Raw genomic sequence first — 25,128 nt, 5'->3', positions numbered from 1 at the left:
ACCTTGAGCTACCACCTTAAGAACTAATCTTTTACGAGATGTATTTCGGTATTAAAAAAAAATGTTTTGTTCTGACTTTTGTGTTGGATTCAAGCCTCTTCACTAATAAGAGGGGTTAGACCTTTCGACTTCTATTGGGATAATTGTAATATACTACTAATATGGCAATTTAGATATTTGAGTATTTCCAATAGTCATTCACATTAACAATTTTAATAAAAATTTTATGTCATATCATCTCAATGCCGGTAATGAAACAATTTATATTTATTTATATTATATTTATATGTTTATCCGGTTCTAACAGGCCGGCATAATTGTGTCGATTGTCAAGGGATCATCATCTCTCATTAGTCGACATTTTATTGGACTCCACTCCACTTACCATCAGATGCAGTGGGGTAATTGCCGTGGATGCTTAATAAATACATAATTTCAAGTTGTCATGAGTAGTAATTTTTAGATAAATAAAACACCCACTGAGATCATACACTTTATTAATTACATTGATTGATCAGTTCACTTATATTTATATACAAAACATTAATTATATCACAATCAAATTAGCGACGCGAATCACAAACAATTTCTAACTGCTTACATTCAATGAATATTTAGACCACTCTCATAACATATTTTACAATAATTCTAAATCAATATTATTCACTAATTAATTCACCAACTCTAGGCATTAATAAAATATCTATCATAATGTTTATATTACTAAAACTGAGTAACGTCGTATGAAATCACTTATTATCTATTATGATTTGAGCTCTTTATGAAAAATGTGACTATATAAAATGTATTTTAAAGTAAAGATGATTTAAGACTTAGTATAATATAATAGCGGTGTTTAAGGCTCTCATATATTACATGGAAAAAACCAGCACATAAATAACATATACACACAATTCCCAAGGTAATTTTATTGCAAAGAGCGCCCATATATCGTTTTGTCTAAAAGAAATCCTCTTAAACAGCTACATTCAAGAAATAGAGAATAAAGGCCTAGAGATGATGAAGTACGCCATTAAAATAAATAAGATTCGAAGCTAAGGCTTCTTATAAAAATGTTTATTGTTTACAATAAACTGAATAAAGGAAATAATATCTAATTACTTCTGCTTAAATATACATTTACAAACTTACGATGAGATCAAAATCAAGATGGCGTAAAGCAAGATGGCGGTTGTGTTGTGCGCCGCTTGCGACGCTAGCGCCGATGCGGGGTTGCGGACGCACGAGCGAAACTGTTGGTAGTCGGCGCGAGTAATTGCACAGTAGTGGACGTGCACACACGCCGAGTCGCAGTCCGCTGTATCAATGTTGTGGCGCACCCGGAGCGCTGTCATATACCTGGTTAGAAATAATAGAATCCATTCTGTTTAATCGCCCATTAATTTAAAACGCAACGATGATCGATGCCTACAAATCCTTCAAACTCAAAAGACCGCTGATTTTGTGTAGAAGGTTAAAAACAATGTTGATATTTGATATACCATATTAGCCACAAAAGTAGCTGCACAAAGTCAAAACATCCGTTTCCACCCCGTTCAGATAAGCGTTTGACGCGCGTTTTGCTAACGATCGTCTGTCGTTTATAGTCTGTATGAGGTCTGCATTTAATTCAATTTTATTTTTCTTTGTGTGTAGTAAAAGAAATCACTCTTACTTTATTTGTGTGAAGAAAAAGAAATGTCGGTAAGAACACATAAGTGTGTAGGCAATTTGAAGTTTTGAAATTATTCAGCTACCTATGTGACTGTACACTAGTTTGCAGTCATATGATAAGATTATACAATATCTCTTACGTGAATTTAGAGTTTTGATAAAAATCATGGAGAAACTAAAGTCATACAGAAACTAAAGACAAAATGGAACAAAAACACCAGAAATGGCATACAAAAACTTACTTTATAAAGACTCCACGATCATTATAGTTTCGTATCCTCTCAGCCAAGGCATCAAGCGACATCGCGCTAACTTCCCTCAAGCCATAATACTGGGTCAGGTTATACTCCACTGCCCAATGGACTTCTCCCCTGGTGTTTGTAATGTCTAAGTAATACTGAGTGTAATCCAGGACCTGCGAGGAGTAATGTAAGAGACATGATTCAAATCACGTAAAAGATATAACACAGACGCTGAGTACTCTCCATTATTTACCCTATTTAACTAAGTTTCGGGGACGTTTTTCAGGTTTCTGGTAATGTTCATTTAAATGCATAAGTGAAATTTAGTGTCCCATCCAAAATTGAAGTAATAGTAATGTTAGCAAACATTGTAGTCACTAACGTTAATGAAGAGAATACAGAAAAAAAATTTACCTTTCCGGTATTAGAGTCGAATTTGTAAAGTCTCAATCCAGGATTTGACATGCTACCAGCTCCTCTGGGGGTTACCGATGGGGCCAGCAAAGCCCACGAGACCGGTCGACCTCAATCAGAAATAATTTAAATTGAAATGATATGCTTTTTTGTTATAATTATAATTGAATATTAAAATATATCAGCCTCATAAATGAAAAGAAACTTAGTAAACAGTTATTAGTAAATAAGATTATTACAAAATGAAACAAACGTTTGATACGTTAGTCAAAACATTCTAGAAATGGAAAAGTATTGATATAAATAAACACTATCCTCAAATGAGCCGTAACATGAAAGATAAAACAGTAAATACCCAGATAGACTCTCATGCGACTTTCATATTTTATTATGAAATGAAATTAAATAATTTATTTAAACCTGTAAGATGGTATACATTATCTAGAGTCTATCAAAAATTATATCAGTTCGGAATTAGGAAAGCAGTTCTCACCACAGAAGAACGGACAAGAAACTCTAGTGTTGCTCTTTTAAAAATATGTTTAAGGTATAAACTAAAGTGCATGATACATAGAAAAAAAATACAATTGTTTTCTTTTTATTATTATTTACAGCAGTTCATTTAGTCACAAAAGAGGTTATAGAATCACTCTTCCACGAGGATGAGGCATGTGCCAGCCATTGGCCTCCTCAACCATGTTGCAAGGACCTGGCAAACGATGCCGCTGTATTAGAATTAAAAACAATAATTTTCAACTCACCTCCACTATAAATAATTCTGAAAGTATCAGTATGACGATGTCCGTAAAACTGTCCAGCTATGACGTCACTGAATTGTCTGATGGTTTGCAGCAACCTTCCATTGGCTGAGGGGGTGAGTTCTCCCCCACCGGCCGCGGAGGAACTACCGGCATTGTGACGTTCCTCCATACCTGGGCCTGCGTGGGCTACTAGGTATACCTAGGAGGAAATAGCGATTATGAATTATATTAATGAGCTTTGATCAATAATTCTACAATAACTGGCTGTATGGATCATCATTTATTATGTAACAAAATGTTGCTCGCAAATTCACACGCGTTACAATCATTTCCCACGAACATTCTCTAATTACTGTGCACTATGTGTGTGCCAGATTTCATCTAAATCTGTCCAGCTGTTTCTGAGTATACTTCTAAGAAACGTTCAGATATACAAACACCGGAATATTATTAAACCTTACGCATTTAAAATAAGGATTAAGATGGGTAATGCTACAATTTCAATAAATAGTGTCAAAACAAAACCTGACGGACCGGAATATAAATAAAAGCCAATAATAACACTTAAAACCTGTCATTCTGTTATATATTTTCGCTTACAAACATACATATACTCGCGCTTTTTAACCCAGAAGGGCTAAGCAGAGCTGCCGTGGCGCACCCATTTTTCATCATTCGTATTGCGTCCCATGATATGATAGGGATTAGGGAGTGAGTATATTGCCATATCGGGCACAAATTCCAGACTCCGGGCTGATACTGAGTAGAAAAACCCAATATCACTGCCCGACCCGGGAATCGAAGTCGAGACCTCAGGACTGCATTTCTACCGTAACACAACTACGCCACCGAGGCATTCACTTATGGATGATATTTTTCAAAAAGTCATCTAAGTCTAATTATAGTAATGTTAGGAACTGAAGTGATTTTGATTAAAATAAAAATAAATATTATTGACTATAGAAATGCTTTCACTAACATTTCACCGACCAACAGACTTATACGACTTGTTAATGATCAAGAAATGTCATTGTTTCACCTACCAACCGACTTATCAATGACCGGCTGTCCCGGTCTGTCAAATGCTTATAGTGTTTTTATAGAGGTGTCAAAAATAGCATTACAAAAATATTTTTATCCCAACAATAAAATATCCTAATACACATAGGTACAGATAACTTGATAATATTATGTCATTTTAATTATTACAGGTGCTGGAAATTCAATTCATATTTTTCATTTTCATTTAATTTAATCTCCTATTTCGGAACCGATGGGATCTTGAGGAAAATGTCACGAATAAATCAAAATGTCGACGAACTTGATTGGAGAAAGTTTCATTTAATTGGGACTTAAATGGAATGTCAAGGTAAGTTCGTTATTATTATTTGATACGACAATTACTGTACTCATATAAAATAATTTGATTTTTTATCTAAATTTGACGTTATTAAAATATTCTTTTTTGCAAAGTAACAAAATCATATTTATGATGTAACTAGCTTTTGTTCGCAGCTTCGCCTTCGTGAAGGAGTTTTTCTGAATAAAAGTCCCGCTATATATATTCCCGGGATAGAAAGTACCCTATAAACTTCCCACGGTCTTAAACTGTCTCCATACCAAATTTCAAAAAAATCCGTTGAGTATATTTTGAGAAAATCGATCATATACATTCAGACAGAAAAGGGGACTTTGTTTTATAATAATACGTTAAGATATCATAGTTTTCAGTATCATTGATAGTAACTATTCTCTCTACTATCTTTTATTTTGATGATATATTTACTTTTAACCAAATCTAGATGTTTCTAACATCCAATTACAGTCGGACATTCTGCCTATGTTTTGTATGACTAATTAACAAGAATCTTCCTGTTTCGTACAATGTCCTTCTTAGATCAGCTTTTGCTTGACGTATTTCCACACACTTGTGATTTATTCTCAACATTAAAGACGCGAAAGTCGATAAGTCCTCTTCTTTTATTAATATTTATGTGCAGTTGTACTAACATACCAATACTGTTCATTATAATCATTACATACTATAAAAATATATTACAGTTCAATTACCATTTCGTTTTTACTTCTGGCTTTGGCGAGGACTTCTTCCAACCATCCCCATTGTGCTTGTCCGAGATGCGGCCCATCCGTTCTAGCCGCGCCGCCTGCCCACAACACGCTGTTCAGGACCACGATCCTGAGCTTACTGTGCGATTGCTCTATTGTGTAATATCCACCTGTAGTAAAGGTTTAAGTAATAATACCAAGCTCTGTATATTTATGTCCGATTGTTGGCGACCGGCCTCCTCTGCTGAAGGATTAGGCCTTAGCCCCTATTTCATATTTGATAAACTTATAGTATGAGATTATTTTTCTGTAAGTACCTCATTTATAGTTTTCTTAGATGAAATCAAATAATTTAATTTTTCGAAACATTTTTTTTTAACTGTCGCAGTTATAAAGAGTTTAAAGATAACAATAATTACGGCCGTCTTCGTCAAACATGGATAATATAACATTTTAGTGGCCTTTAGTTCGATCTTACTTTCATTTTCGGAGAATAAACGTTGCTAGCTAATTCCTACCTGTTTTAAAAGTCTGTAGAGCTTCAGTCGGAAGCCACTGCATCCACATGTCTACCAGCCTCTTAGAAGGTGGGGGGTCATTGTGCCCCAATGCTGGGAATACAAACTGACTGCTAAACGTTCTACTCAGGATATCAGTCACATTCCGGACTGCTTCCAGCTTGAAGTCTTCGCTCATGTGCTCCATGGATGATGAGAGGATATCCCTGAATGAGAAGCAACAGTCAATAACCTTTCGTTTGAAAATATTATAAAAATAGGTCTTATGTAAAAAAATCCATCATCTGTTATGTCATTATATTATCATCATCTCTTATTATGCTTATGGTGCTTTGTGTAGACCAGCCTTCTCAAAGAAGACATTCCGATATAATTATTTGGTAATATTAATAGATTTTTATATATTGTTATACCCCCGTATTCATAGACCTTTTTCATCTAAGGGCGGAGCAAAGCTGTGATAACAAGTCTGTTTCTCAGTGCTGACGGCATGGCAGCCTTTGCAGTGCGTAGACATAGGGTCATTATGATTGGTTAATATTGTTGTATCTCAATATTAGCCAATCACAACAGCCCTATCTCCGTTTCTCAGCGCCGTTGGGCACTTGTTGTTATCGCAGCATTACTCCGTCTTTAGATAAAAACCGTCTATAAATAAGAGGGTTAGTCTATTAGCTTTTGCTCGAGGCTCCGCCTGCGTGTATGTTTTTTCCGGGATAAAATCACGTATTGTATAAGAAGAATATATATATAGATAAATAAAACAGAGGGAAAAAGTAATTAGATATTATAATAATAATAATAATAATATCAGCCCTGTATTATATACTTGCCCACTGCTGAGCACGGGCCTCCTCTACTACTGAGAGGGATTAGGCCTTAGTCCACCACGCTGGCCTAGTGCGGATTGGTAGACTTCACACACCTTCGAAATTCCTATAGAGAACTTCTCAGATGTTGCAGGTTTCCTCACGATGTTTTCCTTCACCGTTAAAGCGAACGATAAATTCACAAAGAATACACACATGATTTTTTAGAAAAGTCAGAGGTGTGTGCCTTTGGGATTTGAACCTGCGGACATTCGTCTCGGCAGTCCGTTCTACACCCAACTAGGCTATCGCTTACTAATTAGATATTATAAGTGAATAAATATAGTTAGGTATATATCAATACAATAATAATGATTATGTAGCCTTTGCGCTACTCATTCACATTCACTCTCTTAATTAGGAGTATAAAGTACCCAGTCCACAGAACAAACTCCAGGGTATCAGGATGCCGCTCTTGCATGAACGCAGCGGCGCTCTGTATCAGCGACCATGAGCTGTCGCATGTGTGGTCGCGATGGCGGCCGTTGCGATGGCTGTGTTCGTTGTTGGCCCTGTTGTGCCGGCATCCTGATAAAAAAATATGAAGAAGGACCTTTGGATTAATTAATTATCAAACATACAAAAAGTATTTCGTACAGGCATTAAACAGTGTAGTTAGGTATAGACCGGATATCGGGACAAATGTTTTCTCCAATATTTATTAACAAGATTTGTAAATGCGGCCTATGGACGGCAGCCTCTTATGGGCGCCAGATTTCAGAGGACGGTCACTCGATTTAATTTATCATTCGTTTATTTAACTTTAGTGCCTTCCATAATACAAACAAATGGAAAATTATTAAGTATTTTAAAAACCTACTTATATACATAAACCTACCGACATGGGGTGGTGGAAATAAAGTGGCCTACAATCATAAAAATATAAATCCGGCACTGCAAAGAGGACCCGATATCTATAGCCGATAACTACAATAACTTCAATAATTATTTAAGTAAATTATTAACACATAATATGATTACATAAATAAATGTGCCATAGAAATTTTAATGTTATCATTCTGCGTTTAAAAATATTTTGCGTTAATTACATCTTAATTCATTAGTGGCATTTACATAATTAATAAACGGTCATCATTCATTTCATACCAGCATGCGTCAATTAACCAATTAATGTTAACAATAATCACATAAATTGGTGAACCAATTGATAGGCAAACGTATTATTTATGGGCCTTAATATTGAAAGCCAGGGGCGTAACTCAGGGATGGTTCCATGCAGCTATCTTAGTGCAACAAGATGCCTCGGGGCCGTTCCGTGTGCGCCGAAGAAAGCCAACGCGTCTTTGGTTGGTATGCCGGTGTAGGGTATACATAGGGTTAGGGATTCGGTCCAATGCTCGATCAGACGATGCTATACTCCCGAGTGTCGACATTGGGCATTAACACTGGTGAAACCAACATAACCCTTCCACTCACCCCCCAGTGGTAGTAGCGATGAAGCGTTTTTTCAATAATATTTATGTTACAAGCACATTATACAGTTAATCAGAGTAATGACTTCAATCTAAGTTTCGCCTCTTATTTCGCCCCTTTTTCTAACAAAATTAATTTTTAAACCTCTAATAAATCTACGTATCCAAAAATTATTTGATTAAAACAGCAATTTATTACAGCAATATATCTCGTCGGGCCATAATTTATCAATTTAACGCGCAAAAAAATGGAATTCCATCTTCGTAATATTGAAATGATAACAAGCATACATCATATAAACGCGAGCCGGGGAAATAAACATTAAATATGAATATGGTGAAATGTCCGCACCTCTATGGAACTCCTGGGAGTTGTGGAACGGGTCGTAATGAAGATCTGTGATGTGCCAAAAGTAGCCTGGAACAAAATTTTCATATAGTTACTATTACGTTATAAGTCGTGATATTGTGGCACCTTTGATAAATGTTTTTATAACGATTTATTGTTTACGCGAATGCTACATATCGATTTTTTTTTTTGTTTTTGTTACGTTTTCTATATTATCATTTTCTCTCGAAGTGACGTTTCTAAGACTTTGCAGCCTTCATAATCACGTGGGGACTGAGGTGTCGGTCGTCCGAAAAGTTAAAATTACAGTATCTACCTTTTACAACTATATAAAATGTTTTTATTTTACAACTGAATGATGTGAAGAGCATCCTTCATCGTAAGCCTATCGAATGCTCTAAGCAGTGACAATAGGTACCATCCAGAATTTAGAAATACATAGTACATCGTACAATGTTACCTTGTTAGTGTCTTATTGCTCAGTAATTTGTTTTTTTTTTTTTATATTTACGCGAATGCTAGATATTGAAATAAATCTCTTTTCGGATGTTATCGCGGTTTTTATATTATAATTTTGCTCCCGACGTTTCGAAGACTTTGCAGCCTTCAAGATGACCCCGTAACAGAAAATCCGAAATAGTTTTATTACAATTGGAATTAATGCCGCAATACGCCGTTCTTACATCCATCTTATATGATAGGGAGCGAACCTATCGCCATATCAGAATTCCAATCTCGAGGATTCAAGTGCGTACGAATACAATCAAAAACAAATAGTAACTTGTAGGAATTGGATTTACATTCGGTATAGTCTAGATTGATCAAACAATGTCCAAATAATACAGATATTGACAATGGAATATTATTTTATGTTTTATTGGCAACGTTATTCCTTTATTAATATACAAAAGAAAACACTAAATGAATACACAGTGAAAAAACAATTTTAATATCGCTCGCTGTAGACTGCCAAATATTTGCAAGCATTAATATGATTATTTGTACGCTTTGTTTGCTATGAAACAATATTACATAGATTTAATAGTGAGTCGTAAACATTGTTTTAATTTAAAAGAATTAAAAAGTTACCTTTTTTAGAAATAGATATATAATTATATTTTTTTTGTATATTTTTCAAGCATATCAGATAGTGGGGCTTGCATATCCTTTTTTGGCACGGCAAAGTGACTTATATTAACTTGATAGTTTTCTTTGTTAACATTTTACCTTTTAATATTGTCAATGCTTCAGTACCATTTAAAACAGAAAATGCAGACAAAAACAGCAACTATATCTTCTCATGATGACATTTTAAAATCCATAAAATGGATATGACGTGAAATAAATAAAAATTTATTAAAAGTACTTCGGAATTTCTAACATCCCATACTACCGTATACTCAGCACACGTTCAGTTAAGCCTATTTTAGTGACGTCACAGGGACGAGACTAATCCCTGTTCAACTGGATCATGGATGCGAGGATCCTTTGAACTCTCAATTACCTCAATTAATTGAAATTAAACAGTTGATACTTCATTTTCGTAGGGTGATATATTATTATAATTTTATTCATTTATATTATATTTCATTTTAGCAGTAAAGTCTCTTTTTTATTGCTTTGAATGAAAACTTTGCCGTTTGCCTGATGGTGAGCGATACGATCGCCCATAAACAATAGAAACACCATCCAACACCTTGAAGTATTGTTTGATATTCCACTGCGCTTGCCATCCTAAGATGTGAGACGTTTAGTCTTAAAAGAGCTAAGTGTATGAGTATTATTAAGACTAATAAGATTAGTTGCTATTGATAGGATATATTTTATATCCGCCCAGATAACGACCACCGTAGCCAAGGTATTAAAACCCGCCCAAGTGTGTTGCGTTCCGGGATTAGCCTGTATATATCCAGTTCCAACAGGCCGGCATAATTGTGTCGACTGCGGAGGGGTAATCATCTCTCGTCAGTCGACATTCTATAGAACCCCACTCACCACAAGGTGTAGTGGGGCCACTTGCCTCGCACGTATAAAACAAAAAGAACAACATACCAATTTTAGCATCAGTGAGGTTAAGCCACAGCAGGCTTGTGATGTAGACGATGAAGCTGCTCGGATTCATAGTACAGTGTTACATGGTGCGCCCGCGTGTAGTCCAACTCCAGCGACCCACGATCGCATCTCGACTCACATTGCCTGTTAACAAAACAAAAATCTCAGTTTTCTGTTAAAGGCATCGATATATGTACTAGATCTGGCGTTCTGTACACTCATTGTGTTCGACTCAACTGTACTGCAATCTGTACATCTGACTTTTGTATGTTTTCAACGTTGACAACGTGTGGTGATGTAAATCAAAAATATTTGTGACATTATTTGTTTTTCAACTAGATTATAATAGAGACGTTTTGGTTGACTAATCTAAACTAAAATTGTTAGTTTAGATTTTGAACAAATAGTTATGAACATAATGTGGACGTTCGTGTCTTTAAAATATATGTCAATTGTTAAAGGTAACCGTACTAATATAAATGCACAAGTAATGAATGTTTAGATGAAAGAAATGCTTTTTAAAAGACATTGGATGATGACGGATGCGGGCCGATTCCAATAAGTCGATCTGGAAATCTTTGCCCATGTTCAACCGTGGACCTGCGGCTGATGATGTTGATAATGACATGCTTTTAGCGTTCATTTCCAACATCTAAACATTTTCTGAATGACTTTGGATTCAATTCGGTGTACACGTAGACCAATTTACAACAAAAAAGTAATAGATTTTTTTAAGTGAGACAGTATTTAGTAGGACTTTAATTAAAAGAAAAATATTTACGCGGATGGAGCCGCGAGCAAAAACTAGAGAATAAATGAAGAACTAGACATACTAAGAAATATGAGTGGAATAATCCAAAATCTATCAATACTTCCTCAGCAGCAATTCAATCAATTTAGATCTCTATTTAGATAATTTTAAAGTACTGATTACAGATACTCATGATGCCTCGCCTTAAGCCTTATTCCTCAACCATACACCGTGAATTGACGAGCAATATCGCTCACAAGTGTTTGTTAGAATTCTAAGGCGTTCGATGGTAAGACTAGATCCTAAGGCTTATCAAGTCTACAAAACCGAACGGGTAGATATCTGCATTTGTGTACGATAAAATCTTCATTGAGGTTAGTTTACGTTCATAGTACGTAACATATCTATAAATTTAAACGATAACTGTATCAATAACGATATAGACAGTATAAGTAGGTATTTTTTAAGTCAAGAAAATTCAGGATATAATGATGTTAAAGTTTGTAAAAACATCGTAAAAATCTTCCAAACACTCATGCCCATTTATTTCCCCTCCCTTTAATTTCCGATTTCCTTGTTTTACCTCTTTATTATCCCAATAAGCGTGACCAACGGAAATTAATTTTTATGCAAGAAAGGAATGTCTATCCCAGGAAATAAATATATTGAAACATTCCATAAATTCTGTGTACGATGGATCTATTAATAATATAAATTGCATTAAACAAAGCCCAGGAGTTGTCTATGAATAAAATATCTCCTTTTTATCCGATTGCAATTGAGCTGTCTTGGCTGTATCTCTTCATTCCTTTGAAGTCCGTATATCATTAAGTGTAAGTATTTTAATAAATTAATATTATTAAATTCTTTTGGACGTGAGTAACGTCATAGAATCAATATGGTGGACTTTATACATTGAAGTATATGCTAAAGTATGGGTAATTGTTTTATGTTTTTAATATTGTAGTTTTTTTTATTATTTAGTGTATCAAATGTGAAAGAATACGAGCGAATGTGAATGGTACGGTTGCAATGGGGCACCCGAGAAGAACGTACACTGATCAATAAATGATCTCCGAAAACGGCCGGAATTGTGAAAATGTATAGGATGTATAATGTGTAAGAAGCAAAGAGTGTCAAGATCGTATATGGCGCTTAATGGTCTCTGCCTACCCCAATGGGATAGGGACATGGGTGTGTATGTATGTATCAAATATTTATTAGTATAATAATATAATCAATTAATTGAAAATCTGGTCTGTTTCCTTATAACTTTTGATGCCACGAAAGATAAAAAATATTCTCATAACGTTCATATTCTACAAATTATATTCATCTAGTGTATACTTTACAATATGCGTCATTCAGAATTTTAATAATTATTTCGATTCCAATATACGGCATATTTGTTTCATTTCAATTATTCTTTAGATTGTATGTAATTCGAATACGTACAGTTTTATCCGATTACAGAGGCACAACACTATCATACCTCACCATCGTTTTTGTATTAAAGCAATCGGTAAAAGGTTTTTAAATCATACCGAGTACTTTGAGCGATGCGTTATTCATTCATTACTCGAGTCGATGGATTCGCTTACAGCAGCGCTTTGTTTTTTCATGTTATTGAAGTTCGTTCGCCTTACTTAAGGCATGCACCAAATATTTATTTGAATGAATCCCTCCTGCCCCCTCTGGCCACGGCGGTCAATTTCAGCGGAGATCAACGAGGTACACAGATATTGTAGTGCACAAGCGTGTGCGCAGTACACAATTGTACTCTCTGTTCCTTTACATCATTGTCCGGTGAGACGACAATCCGACATTACCGGAGAGAGATCAGACGCAAGACCAACCGCTTTACGTCCTTTTCGAGGCACAGAGGTATTAAACCACCAACTTCTTTATTCCGGACTGCTATTTACTATCCTATTACATTGCTAAAATAACGCGATTACTCCCAAATATCTTGTTGTAAGAATTGGCAATCGATTTAGAAAGTTTGAACAATTATAATGTTAAAATATTAACAAGAAACAAGAGGATCTCTTCGATCTCGCACGTCACTTAGTGTGTACTGTGTAGGCTTGTTAAGGGAGTACAAGTGAACATGCACACGTGAGAGACGAATCATCTTAATGTTAGTTATCTTGGAGACCATATATTTGTCAGGTAACGAGGAATTATCACCAGTTAGGTAAACCTTTATCTGGATACCGATTCGCTTGCCATCAGGTGTAGTACCAATCACTTTGCTATGGTTTTTTTATACGCACACGACTAAGTGACTCCAGTGCACCTGATGATAGTGAAGTGGGGTCCAATGGAATGTCGACTGAGTATAAATGATTACCCTTTGACAGTGGACACAATTATGCCGGCCTGTTGGAACCTGATATACACAGGCTGATCCCGGAACGCAACACACTTACGTGAACCACTATGGCAGGTGTAAAGACTAACGATTATGAACATTTTTAACTAATAGGAACCTACATTACTCTTGAGTGCTATAGACTACTTTTTATCCCTGGAAAATATTTATCCCGGAAAAAAATTTTCACGCGGGAGCCGCAACAATGTTATTTGTTAAGAGTTCACTTCACCAACGCAATTTCGAATTCCAATGATAAAAATACCAATGAAAATATTACGAAAGGTCAACACTATTTTCTCTCTAAACACAAACTAAACAACATCAAAGACCCAAAGAGAACGGATATTATTTCTGTATCTTAAAACGTTTAAATAAAAACTGAACTATATTTTTAAAGCTGCGGTAAGAGTCAACAACTGGGGCCAACGCTTGTTTAAACAGGGTACCGTGGGAAATAGCATTCCGAGTGGTGTTTCAACTCATGGTTCTGTATATTTTAAGGCTTATTAACAAACGCAGTGTTTCTGTTCACGTCGGAGAACTATTCATTCTGGTTATTTTTGATGTATTACAATTCATAAAACCTCTTTAAATAGTAACCGGTAGTGAATATCAATATTGAAGAAAAGATTATTGGTAACTTTTGCTTCGTATCGCGAAATAATACTGAATACAGTTCATACTTATTATAGGTACATTGGCCAGCTATTGAACTTATAGAAAATAATTACATTTATAAGTGATATTGTTTTTTTACTCAGTATCAGTTTGGAACATGGAATTTGTACTTTAAATGCCTACGGACTTCTCTGCTGTCATATTTTTCGACGGAACGCACGCGACGAAAAGTGAATGCACTCTCCCCTGTCTGCCACTTCGAAAATATATATACGTGATATTTACGTAACGTTTTTGTTTTTTTTTTATAAAATCTAATCGAAATCGTCCCGCAAACTTGTTACTGCATAAAAGGCGACAACACTTCTAATTCATGGGTCTTTTCTTACATACAAGCGTATTTTATCCATAAATATTATCAATGTATAGATCTATCATCTTATAGGATATAAATATTGTAATAAGATCCAGTTAAATAATTATCACGAAAATTTTATCCGCCAGTTAACCTACAAACAGCTGTTAATGTTCTATGTACTCTTATACTTTTTATTTGGGAACTCGACTTTTACATTTGATCCCTTCGACGTTTGGTGTTTACCTAGACATCGCAAAATAGACCCTAAGCATACTATTTTAAGACTGTTACGCCTGTACTTCTAAGAGCAATTGACGTGGTGCCAGTGGAATAGGTTTAACGACAAGTCTAAAAAACTACCCTTACTTTCTAAACATAATCTCTTACCCTAAAAAAGCCAATTAACAAACATACAAGAAAAGGTCCAACGGAACCCTAAGCCTTGTTCAAATACAAAGTAATCTGTCCAGTGTAAACACCGCACTACTTTGCCTAAGGGCACACCTCTAGCTGGCAGGTTTTGTTTTGACACACCTTAGCTTCTAGAAGAAAAGGCCTGTGGTCAACAGTGGGACAGTATATAGGGCTATTATTAGTATTATTATGTTATATTACGTTTTTTCCCATCGTATCATAGGGAGAGCCCTGACACGATGGAAAGACGAGATCAAAAAGATTGCCAGCTTAAATTGGGTGCAAATAGCACAAGACCGAGAAAAATGGCCATCATTGAAGGAGGTCTTTATCCAATAAGTTCCTTGCATAAAAAATACCTAACAAAACTAACAATTAATTTAAGTTTAACTAAATAACACACTTATTAGTAATAAGATAGTCCTGTAATAATGCAAGGAATAAAATCACCCCCGAGGAAGACCACAAATGCGTTTGAAAGACGATGTGAAGAAAGTCACCGGATCGAACTGGGTCAAAAGAGCTCCATGCCGCAGTAAATAAAAAGTGGTAAAGGAGGCCTACACCGAGAAGGTTGAAAACAACGAAGAAGAATGCAAGGAATAATAAGGCTTTTTATTTTTTATTTTATTGTTATTTATATTACGTATTACCTTGGAACATGCAAACATTCAAAGCCCTTAAACGAACAAAACCGTTGCTTGCTCTGTGGTCTTATCCCATAAATATTCTCTATCAACAGCATCATCAACCCGTCCGATAGCCAAACTTAACCCTAGCGGACTAAACAAAACATAACCCTCAACCGCTACTCCGACGGACGTGACGGACAAATGGGCACTCGAGTTACTCACGACCGTGGCGCGAGCGAAGGGTTGAAGCGATATTTTATATACGTTTAAGGGTTATGTTGTGAGGAACTTCGATAAATAGTATGAAATTCGTTTATGTCTAGAGAAATTACGTGAACTAATTTATTTATTTGGACAGCCAACAAAACATACCTAGTTTAAGTTACATTTCAGTAATTGCTGCAGTGCTGTTTTAATTACAGGCTGTCACAGCATGAACATGTTATTACATAATAATAAACAATTGGCTGCACCATAAGTGCAGTATATTCTCAATATAAAACTAGATTTAGGTTTCTACAAGTGAGTTCAATATTTTCTTTTTGAAGATAGGAAGCGAGTCATTAAATGGTTTTATAAAAAGATTTTTAGAGTATCATCCATGATTATTTTGGAAGCGAAGTTTTTTTTTCTTTTTCTTTCAATTGTTTCGAATTGGTATATTTGTATATTTGGGTAATGGGTGTGAAATTAGTGTCTCACACGGGTTAGGGGGGAGGGGGTTTTGTGAGGTTCCGCTATTTGATACGTAAGAAGTGTAGGTTTATGGTTATTGGACTTGGATGACTTATAGGCATTGCTATTGTGCATTAGTGGCGGATATCGCTTACCGTCAAACCATTGACTCGTTTATCTAATCAGGCAAGAAAAATATTTTTTTTATGCTGCCACAGCAAAATGACCCTTATGCACCTGATGTTAAGTGGAGTAAGGTTCAGATATGTCGACTAACGAGAGATAAGTATCGTCAGTTGACATAATTATGCCGGCCTATTTGAAATCCAGTACGTTTGAAACTACCCACTTGTTTGTTAGAAAGTAACAGACCTCAGTTAATTTGATATGGTTGTAACGGTCTTGTCAAGGGATATGATGTCATTTGCGCTAAATTCTGCCTGCAGGTCCAGGGTAAGAATGTCAATACAATAAAGTAATATTAACACTAAAGGCCATTTTAGTATCAAATATAAAAAGGTTTAGGTTAAATCAAGCGGAAATTACGCGTCGGTATTTGGCGAACTGAATTTCCGGCTCATACGACGAACCAATCAGAACTGGTTATTGAAATTGTATAATATATAACCATCTATACATATAGATATAGGTGTATATGTACACATTGAATAATAAAAAGAAAAGGGTGAATATAAGAGTAATGGAAACACTAACGATTTTTATAAAATTTTCATCTGTTTTTTTGTTATCGAACATCTCCGAAACTACTGTACAAATTATGTAGTTTTTAAAGTTGGATACAGTTTAATTCGGAGCAGATATAGGTTTTGTTTTATCAAAATCGGATATGGCAAAAAGTTATCGTCTCTAAGATATTTACAATTTATTTTAAGACTTAGGTGGAATACTACGGGACGGAATTGCGGGAAGAAAGCTTCATGAAAAGTGCGTGAAATCTTATCTAATCTTTTTAAACTTGGTTATTATAGTAAGGCGTCAAAATATGATAAACTATTATACTCGTAATTATGTTTATAACTGATTATTCGTGTCTATAAGGTATTTATTCCGGTTATTATCAAATTAATATGTACGAAAAATATTATAAGGGCGAGAAAAACATTTTTTTACCTACAGTTTTTTACCTACTTATTATTATTATTATTATTATTATTATTATAGCATATAAAGTTAAATACAATAACTCCAAGGACAAATTCACCGATTATAAAGTTAGTTTCGTATCGATTTTCGGCATGACCACTCGATACTAGTTCTAAACTACGAGCTTACAGTTTATACTTTAGGCCCATATAGAGTCCCATTCAGCGAGATTGACGCGTTGACCGTCCTACAAACATTTGTGTTTGAGTGTAAATGAGGTTTTTTCGGGCCTTGTTTTGCTTCATTATTTAACATGGTAATTCTCGTGTTGAGTACTTAGGCTATCGAGGAAGAACGAACCATATACTTATAGTCACTAACGAAAAATTATTTCACTTTAAATATGACGTCGTTAGGTTTTGTCACTTCTTATTATGTTTTATGCTTTTTTAATTTTAAGTTTCTACTTATATATCTTAATAATATTAATACTGGACTGCCTCGGTGGCGTAGTTGTATTGCACGTCCGGTACAATAGTGCTCTGAGGTCCTGGGTTCGAATCCCGGGTCGGGCAAAGTGATATTTGGGTTTTTCTGCTCAGTATCAGCCCGGAGTCTGGAATTTGTGCCCGATATGGCGATAGGCTCGCCCCCTATCACATCATGGGACGGAACATACTTGGCGAAAAGTGGGTGCCCTAGTTGCGCTTCTGCATACCCCTTCGGGGATAAAATGCGTGATGTTATGTTATGTAATATTAATAACAAATATTATTTTTTATGCCGCTGTACCAATATATAAATTTTCACGCTGTGGTCTACTATAATTGAAGATACACGTCACATTGTAAATTATAAAAATGCTACGACATTGTTTTTATTATATGTCTTCGTTGTAGGTCCTTAAATAAATAAATATAATTTTCTTTCAGTGTATAAGTGCCTGCAAAGCTCTATTTACTGAATACGATTGATTAATATAACTACCTTCTTATTATGTTTTATATTTTAATTAAATATGTTGTAAGTAAAGAACCGGAAGACGCAGCGTAGGCAAGCCCCCCACGAGATGGACCGACGATCTGGTGAGGGTTGCCGGAGTCCGATGGATGAGGGCGGACCAGAACCGGTTCCTATGGCTCAATGGGGGAGGCCTATCTCCAGCAGTGGAGGATCCCGGCAGAAATGATGATGTAAGTGGTAAATGCTATGTTCACCTAATAGTAACATATAGCAGATGCTGTACCTTATTATTTTATTGTATTGAATGATGATAAGTAGTGCTATTGGTGTACCTTATTACAAATAAATAAACTACTAGGTATAAAATCCAAAACTACTAATTATTTTCATGCAGATTTTTCATGTTGGATATAACTGGAAGATTTTATACTTTGTTTCATTAAAGTATTATAAGTATCATATAAATTATTTGCGCGTACGAAGTCGCATTCACCGGTAGTATTACTGCTATGAAAGTTAACTGCGGCTGAGTCCTTTGGTGAAAGAAAATAAATTAATTCAAAATACATTCAACAGAGGATTTTAATGAATCGTTAATATTAAAATAAATAAATTAAATAGACGATAAATATATCCAGTTATCAAAATGTTTGCAAAACAAGTTTATTACATTATAACATAAAATTACTTTTGATGTTTATGCCTTTTATCTTTTTCTTTGATGTACAAAATGAGATTTGCGTAATTTAACGTCGTTTACTTCTTAAAGTGATCTAGAAAAACGTTACAGATCTCGTAAATAATTTTATTTATTAACCTTATCAGTGTTTTTGACAGTTATTTTGTTCAATAACGTTTAAATGACATATATGATCGCGTTTGAGAAGTCAACGCAATGGGCGATTAGTTTTTTTATACACAGCATTCCGCAACGCAACACTTACGTGGGCCACTATGGCCGGTTTTAACACCTTGTGTACAGTCGGATTGCGGATATAAAATATATCCAATCACTAGCAAAAGTTATGATTTGCAGCCCTTTTTTCTTGTGAGGGTAACGCAATATATATTTCAAGTACGTCGCAGTTTAGTTTGTAATCTTTCAATGTCGTCTTGTTCGACAGTAACTCTCTCCGTGGGTTCGAATCTCGGGTGAATCATGAATCGTGATGGAAAATGGAAAAAGCTTGTCTTGCGTAGGTTATTCTTGGGGAAATCTTTAAATCAACAAAAAAACCACAAACTGATTCAATTGCACTAGCCCTTGGTTTAACTACAATTCCAATTTAACAAATAAAAGTGCCTATACCAAAACTCTTAAGATACATTAATAAATAAAATATTTTAAACAAAAAATTAAACCGCCTTTAAAAAACCACTAAAACCAAAAAAATAATAATTTAACATTACCTTTATACTGATAACCAATTTTAGAGTCGGTGCCTAATAAAAATAAAAACTTTTTCAAATACCGACATTACGAATAAACAAAAATGAATTGACACCCTTTGTGAAATTGACAATTGAGCCTTTGTAAAACTCTAACTCTGTTAGAAAACAATAGGAAAAGCAAAAGGTTTTTTATTATGTAAACATGACTCAAGCCCCATTGTGAGGTCAAGGTTCCGTATTATGAAATTCCGGAGTTATTTCCGCATTGCGTGTTTTTGAGTCTATTTGGGAGTCAGCATAAGTCAATCGTAAAAATTCAACTCATGCTATTTACTTCAAAATCTTTAATCAATCTTATAAACAATATCGATTATGGAATCTGTAGGAATTTACGATCGTTAACTTACGTTCAAACTACTTTTGGTCTCCCCTCCTGCTGAACATTAAGCCAGATAAAGAATTACTGACTAGTAAAGCCTTTTAAAAAGGATTTGGTAGCACTATACTTAATAAACGAGATCTTGGAGGAGGCGAGCTATGTATCAAATAACAACCTCGTCCCTTCAATCATCAAATTTGTGAAATATTGTTTAACATAAGATTTTTCTATCTGTGAAACATAATATCGACGGTTGCAAGGCTAATTAATTTAAGCGTTATTTTTTACGGTACTTAGTGTATACATGTTTAAAATCAGCACTTTCAATTATGTTTTTTTAACCTAGCTAAAATTTTTCGAAAATGATATGTCGCTTAAGTCAATCAGCTTTTCCACCGTCGATATATTGATATATTGACGGTTGAAAAGGATGATAATATAATAAATGCATGAAAAAATTAGAATAGACAACCAAATTTAACGATTTTTTTTGATAAAGTGTTTTAACCGAAGGAAGTGTTTTCATCGATGGTATGCTAATGAACACTCTATCTAGACGACATTATGATTTACAATTGCAGTGGGGTCACTGTACGGTGTCCGTATAAAAAGAAATGCCATGAACAGCTGGAAAGAATTAATCAGAAATCTGTAATCACAGCGGCTATCAAGCTGATGATCACAATGATGATGATATATATGTACCTATATTATATTATTATAACATGTACGCAGACAATGACAACGTACAAGCGCCTTCTTTGTTATTAAACTCTGGCCTTTATAAACGGTTTACTTTCAATTAAGACCCATTGTGATGTAAACTTCAATTGTTTTAAATGTTTTATGCAAATTGGATAACAAAGAATGTTGAATAACACCGTAGTTGATAATGGAACTTGTTTGAAGTGGCTATTTGTATACTTTTGAGTGTAATAAGGCGACGCGCAGACGTGAAATGTTATAGTATACATAAAATGGTTAAAAGCTATTGATATACTTATTGATGAAACTATAAACTAAGTAATAAATTATTTAGAATTTTGTTGAGGAATTATAATTGTGTGAGATTACTATTAGAATAGGTTTAGTTAAGAATGGTACGGACTGTTGAAACAAAGATCTGTAGATTCAAAACTTAAGGCAGATATGTATCTCTGACTTTTTGAAGCTACTTCACTGGTGGTAAGTCTCTCATATTATGTGAGTGTCCGCCTGGGTAGGTACCATCGCAATGTCTATTTCTGCCACCAAGCAGTAGTGTATAGTCACTGTTGTGTTGCGGTTTGAAGGACATTGTAGCCAATGTAACTACTGGACATAATAAAACAACATCTCATGTCTCAGGATGGCGAGCGCAGTGGAATATAATATAATAATTTGTAATTAAAGGTGTTGGAATGTTTATGGGCCGTCGTATTGCTTATCATCAGGCGAACGAAAAGCTCGCCTCGTTATTGAAAGCTATAAAAAAAAAGTTACTTGTATATCATTTGTTAATTATCGATCGCTTTAAAGGCGAAGCAAAACATAGAGAAGGAACCTACATACTTAAGAACTATTTGTGAAGTAGATAAATCCGCACTAGGCCAGTATGGTGGACTAATGTCACTACCAATACAGGGCCAGCCTTGTATTGGTGGTATAATGATACCAGTATCATTATATAAAATTACTGTTTGATGTGATTAAAAGCTTAAATTCCTGCCAAATTTCTAAGGACATTTTATATTATATTTAATTCTATAAGCAAGATAAAATGATATTAAATATAAAAAAAATGTGTAGTTACTAAGCTGATATAAATTTCAATGAAAGCTGTAAACCATTTAGAATATTTGAAGACAAAATGTTCGGGTATTAGTAACACAAATAACAACGCGTGTTTAATGTTAAACTGTATATTATTACGTTATAATTTTCTGTGAAACTGTTATATTTATTTATTTATTTATTACATCTTACGGGAACCAACAGATAATAGCTTTATAACTATAGATTAACAATTGAGACTTCAATAATAGGTTCCCACGACTAAAACTACGTATTAAATATATTTAGATGTGAGTAGTTTAATTTATATAAGTATTTAGAGGTATATTAAATATTTTGTTTGTTATTCATATACATCTGTATACATGGAATGAATCTCTATTTCCCTTGGTCATCGCATCACGCCGATGGAACAATATCGCTAATTATTTTACTGGTGTTTTAATTATTATCTTTTGAAAGAGTAGGTTCTTATGAAAAGAAAATTTAAAGGAAGTTAAGCGGAACATTAGTAAATTTAACGACAATATAAATTTTACATAACTGTCAGTAGTTTCACGTAACTGTCAGTTATTTGAAAGAATTCTCAGCGATTGACAAATTAAAAACACAAAATTAACACAGATAGATCGGTTGATTAATTGTAATAATTCGAATACAATATTCATAGTTAAGACAGGATAACGTTTGACGGGTCCGTAGTTTTTAAATAAATTAAATATATGTCCAAATATAAGGTGTTTTAAATTAATGTATAAGGTGTGTTTTGCTATTCCTCAAACTGTGTGGCACCATCGAGTTTTATTGATAAATAAAGTATTATTTCATTGCGATTTTTTTACGTTTGTGGCCAGCTAAGAAGGTAGACTATTGCACTGTTACACCATTATATTCGCAAGGATTTCTTATAAATTTGGAAAGCATTTCTATACTTTATCCACGAAGGTGCAGGCAGGGACTTACCTAGTGCACCTACTTTTGGAGGATGTGTGTTCCGTCCCATTATGTGATAGGGAGCGAGTCCTTAGCTATATCACACACAAATACCAGACTCCGAGTTGATGCTGAGGAAAAACCCTATAAAACTTTTGTACAACCTAGGATTCGAACCTGAAACCTCAGAGCGGTAGTTGTACCACGCACACAATACAACTACTCCACCGAAGCAATCATATCTTCTTGTTAATTTAACAAAGGCCTGTTCATTTCAACATTACATTCTGAAATATTAACATTTAAAAAAAGAATACATTACCCATTTTTCAAAACATAGTATGAATATTTTTAAATAAATTAAACTATGAAAAGCCCATCGCGAACAAAGCTTTAAATTACTAGTCAAAGACTTAAAACTCAATTAAACGCTACATAAATTGAAAAGGCAATAAATTGTATGAACAAGCTTGAAATTAGGAGTATTCTGACATCGTTTGAGACTGCTGGAGACTGCGAAGATCTCTTGCAAATACTATTTGATAAAGTTACAAGATTGCGATCAACGCGGGAGTTTGAATTTGCTTTAAATTTAAATGGACATGCAAATACTATTCAATTACACAGAAATACTCTTTTCTTGGGATAAAAATAATTAGTAGTCAAAATCATAAATTACATTAAGTTTATCCGCTCAGTATCAACTTGGAGTCTGGAGTTTTTGCCCAATAAGTGCAATAACCTCGGCTCTCATTCACGTCATGACAAGGAACACAATGGCGAAAAGTGGGTGCTGGGATTGCACTTCTTCCTAATACTTCGGTTATGAAGTCATGTTATGTTTTCATTCAAAGTCAGTGTAGGACGTAGGTTTTTGTTATTTAAATTATCATAAGAATTATAGCAGTAGCTATTAAGATTAGTTTGACCAAACAAGAAAACTTTAGTTTTTGCTGGTGTTAGGATATATTTTATATCAGCCTGGATATCAATTACCATACCAAGTGCTAAAACCCGCCATATTGGCATACGTAAGTGTGTCGCGTTCCGCGATCAGCCTGTATCTATCCAGTTCCAACAGGCCGGCGTAATTGTGTCGAATTCCGAATGGTTATCATCTTTCCTCAGTCGACATTCTGTTAGACCCCATTAGGTGCAGTTGGGTTATTTTTCCGTGTACGTATTAAAATGTTAGTGTCTTTCTATTAGTTGAATAATTTTTAGAATCATTGCAGTAGTTAGAGACTAGTCCGACCAAACTTTAGCTTCATTGTTTCGGTAATTAGAGAAATAAGGTGAGACCGCACTAATCGGCCATTTCGCTGCAGTGCAGTGTATGTAGTCTTTTAAAGTAATAATTAATATGTTTATTTTAAAGATAGGTCTCTGTGGCACAGCGGGTAATCGTGTGGTACCGGAGACGATATCTACACTTAAACCCATAAAAATCATTTATGTTAAACATTACGGTATTGGAAGTGTCTCCTTATTATTATCAGATATAAGATTAATAGTTTACAATCAGGTCTGTGCCTATTGTATGAAAAAACAATCTATTCATAAATAAGAAATATGTGTATGTATGTTACCTATGACTAAGCGATTATATTGTAATTTTAGGTTAGTGATTTTCAGATTGACCAGCGAGTGATCTTGTAAAGTTTAGATTGGAATAGAACTCGTAGGTTATAGATTATAATGAGTCCTACTCGGGAAAAGGGTCGCTAATAAGTAATAAAAATAATGATTTCTGATTTTGAAATGAATCTATTTTGCGGATTTTATAGCAGTCATTATATTATAATTTTCTCCTAACGTTTCAAAGCAGTCTTCGTGGTCCAGCCAGTCCACCTCGTGACCACGAAGGATGGAACCACGATAAAATGCGAAAAATAGTTTTATTTCAAAGTAATAAAAATGTTTACCTATAGGAATACTTATATTGTATACGTTTATTTAAAACCTAATAAGTCTAGCCTCTCCACTTCCAGGTCAGACTCCATTAAAAGTTTCAAGTGTATTTTCCCGTTTCTTTGATTTTCTAATATTCTTTACATCGATCGTTACCTTCGCCGACATATCACGCGAACGTTCGGCGTATTTAGAAATCATTTACTACGCTGCTGTGGTTAATAGAATATGTATGGGTTTTTTAGAAGGAAGGGAACTTGGTAAGTGATTATCGTGAATAACCACGCAGTTAGAAGTACCTAGAAGGGGAGATCCGTGTCCAGTATTGGTACCCTATTATAATTCAGGAGCTTAATAGTACGTCCGTCATGTTATGTTTTACTGGTAGTAGGTCTCTCGTATGTGAGAATTCGCCTGGAAAGGTACCACCGTAATGTCTATTTCTGCCGCCAAGCAGCAGTGTGTAGTC

The 25,128-nt window shown here is 34.7% G+C and overlaps 1 protein-coding gene across 1 annotated transcript in view; it reads right to left on the bottom strand.

Annotated features, from left to right (window-relative positions):
* Positions 1–494: 494 nt before the first annotated feature.
* LOC115440702 (acid sphingomyelinase-like phosphodiesterase 3a) overlaps positions 495–25,128 on the bottom strand; it is a 56,250-nt gene continuing 31,616 nt past the window's right edge. Inside the window, exons 2-10 of the mRNA XM_030165119.1 lie at positions 10,380–10,523; positions 8,331–8,396; positions 6,920–7,073; positions 5,677–5,882; positions 5,162–5,328; positions 3,092–3,290; positions 2,331–2,440; positions 1,917–2,089; positions 495–1,359 (exon numbers count right to left, since the gene is read on the bottom strand). Of these exons, the coding sequence (XP_030020979.1) occupies positions 1,149–1,359; positions 1,917–2,089; positions 2,331–2,440; positions 3,092–3,290; positions 5,162–5,328; positions 5,677–5,882; positions 6,920–7,073; positions 8,331–8,396; positions 10,380–10,449 (1,356 nt within the window). The 5' untranslated portion in view covers positions 10,450–10,523 and the 3' untranslated portion in view covers positions 495–1,148. The remainder of the gene's footprint in view (positions 1,360–1,916; positions 2,090–2,330; positions 2,441–3,091; positions 3,291–5,161; positions 5,329–5,676; positions 5,883–6,919; positions 7,074–8,330; positions 8,397–10,379; positions 10,524–25,128) is intronic.

This window comes from Manduca sexta, chromosome 20 (genome assembly GCF_014839805.1).
Source record: "Manduca sexta isolate Smith_Timp_Sample1 chromosome 20, JHU_Msex_v1.0, whole genome shotgun sequence".
Classification (NCBI taxonomy): Eukaryota; Metazoa; Arthropoda; class Insecta; order Lepidoptera; family Sphingidae; genus Manduca; species Manduca sexta.
This window is presented reverse-complemented; position numbering and strand designations above follow the sequence as displayed.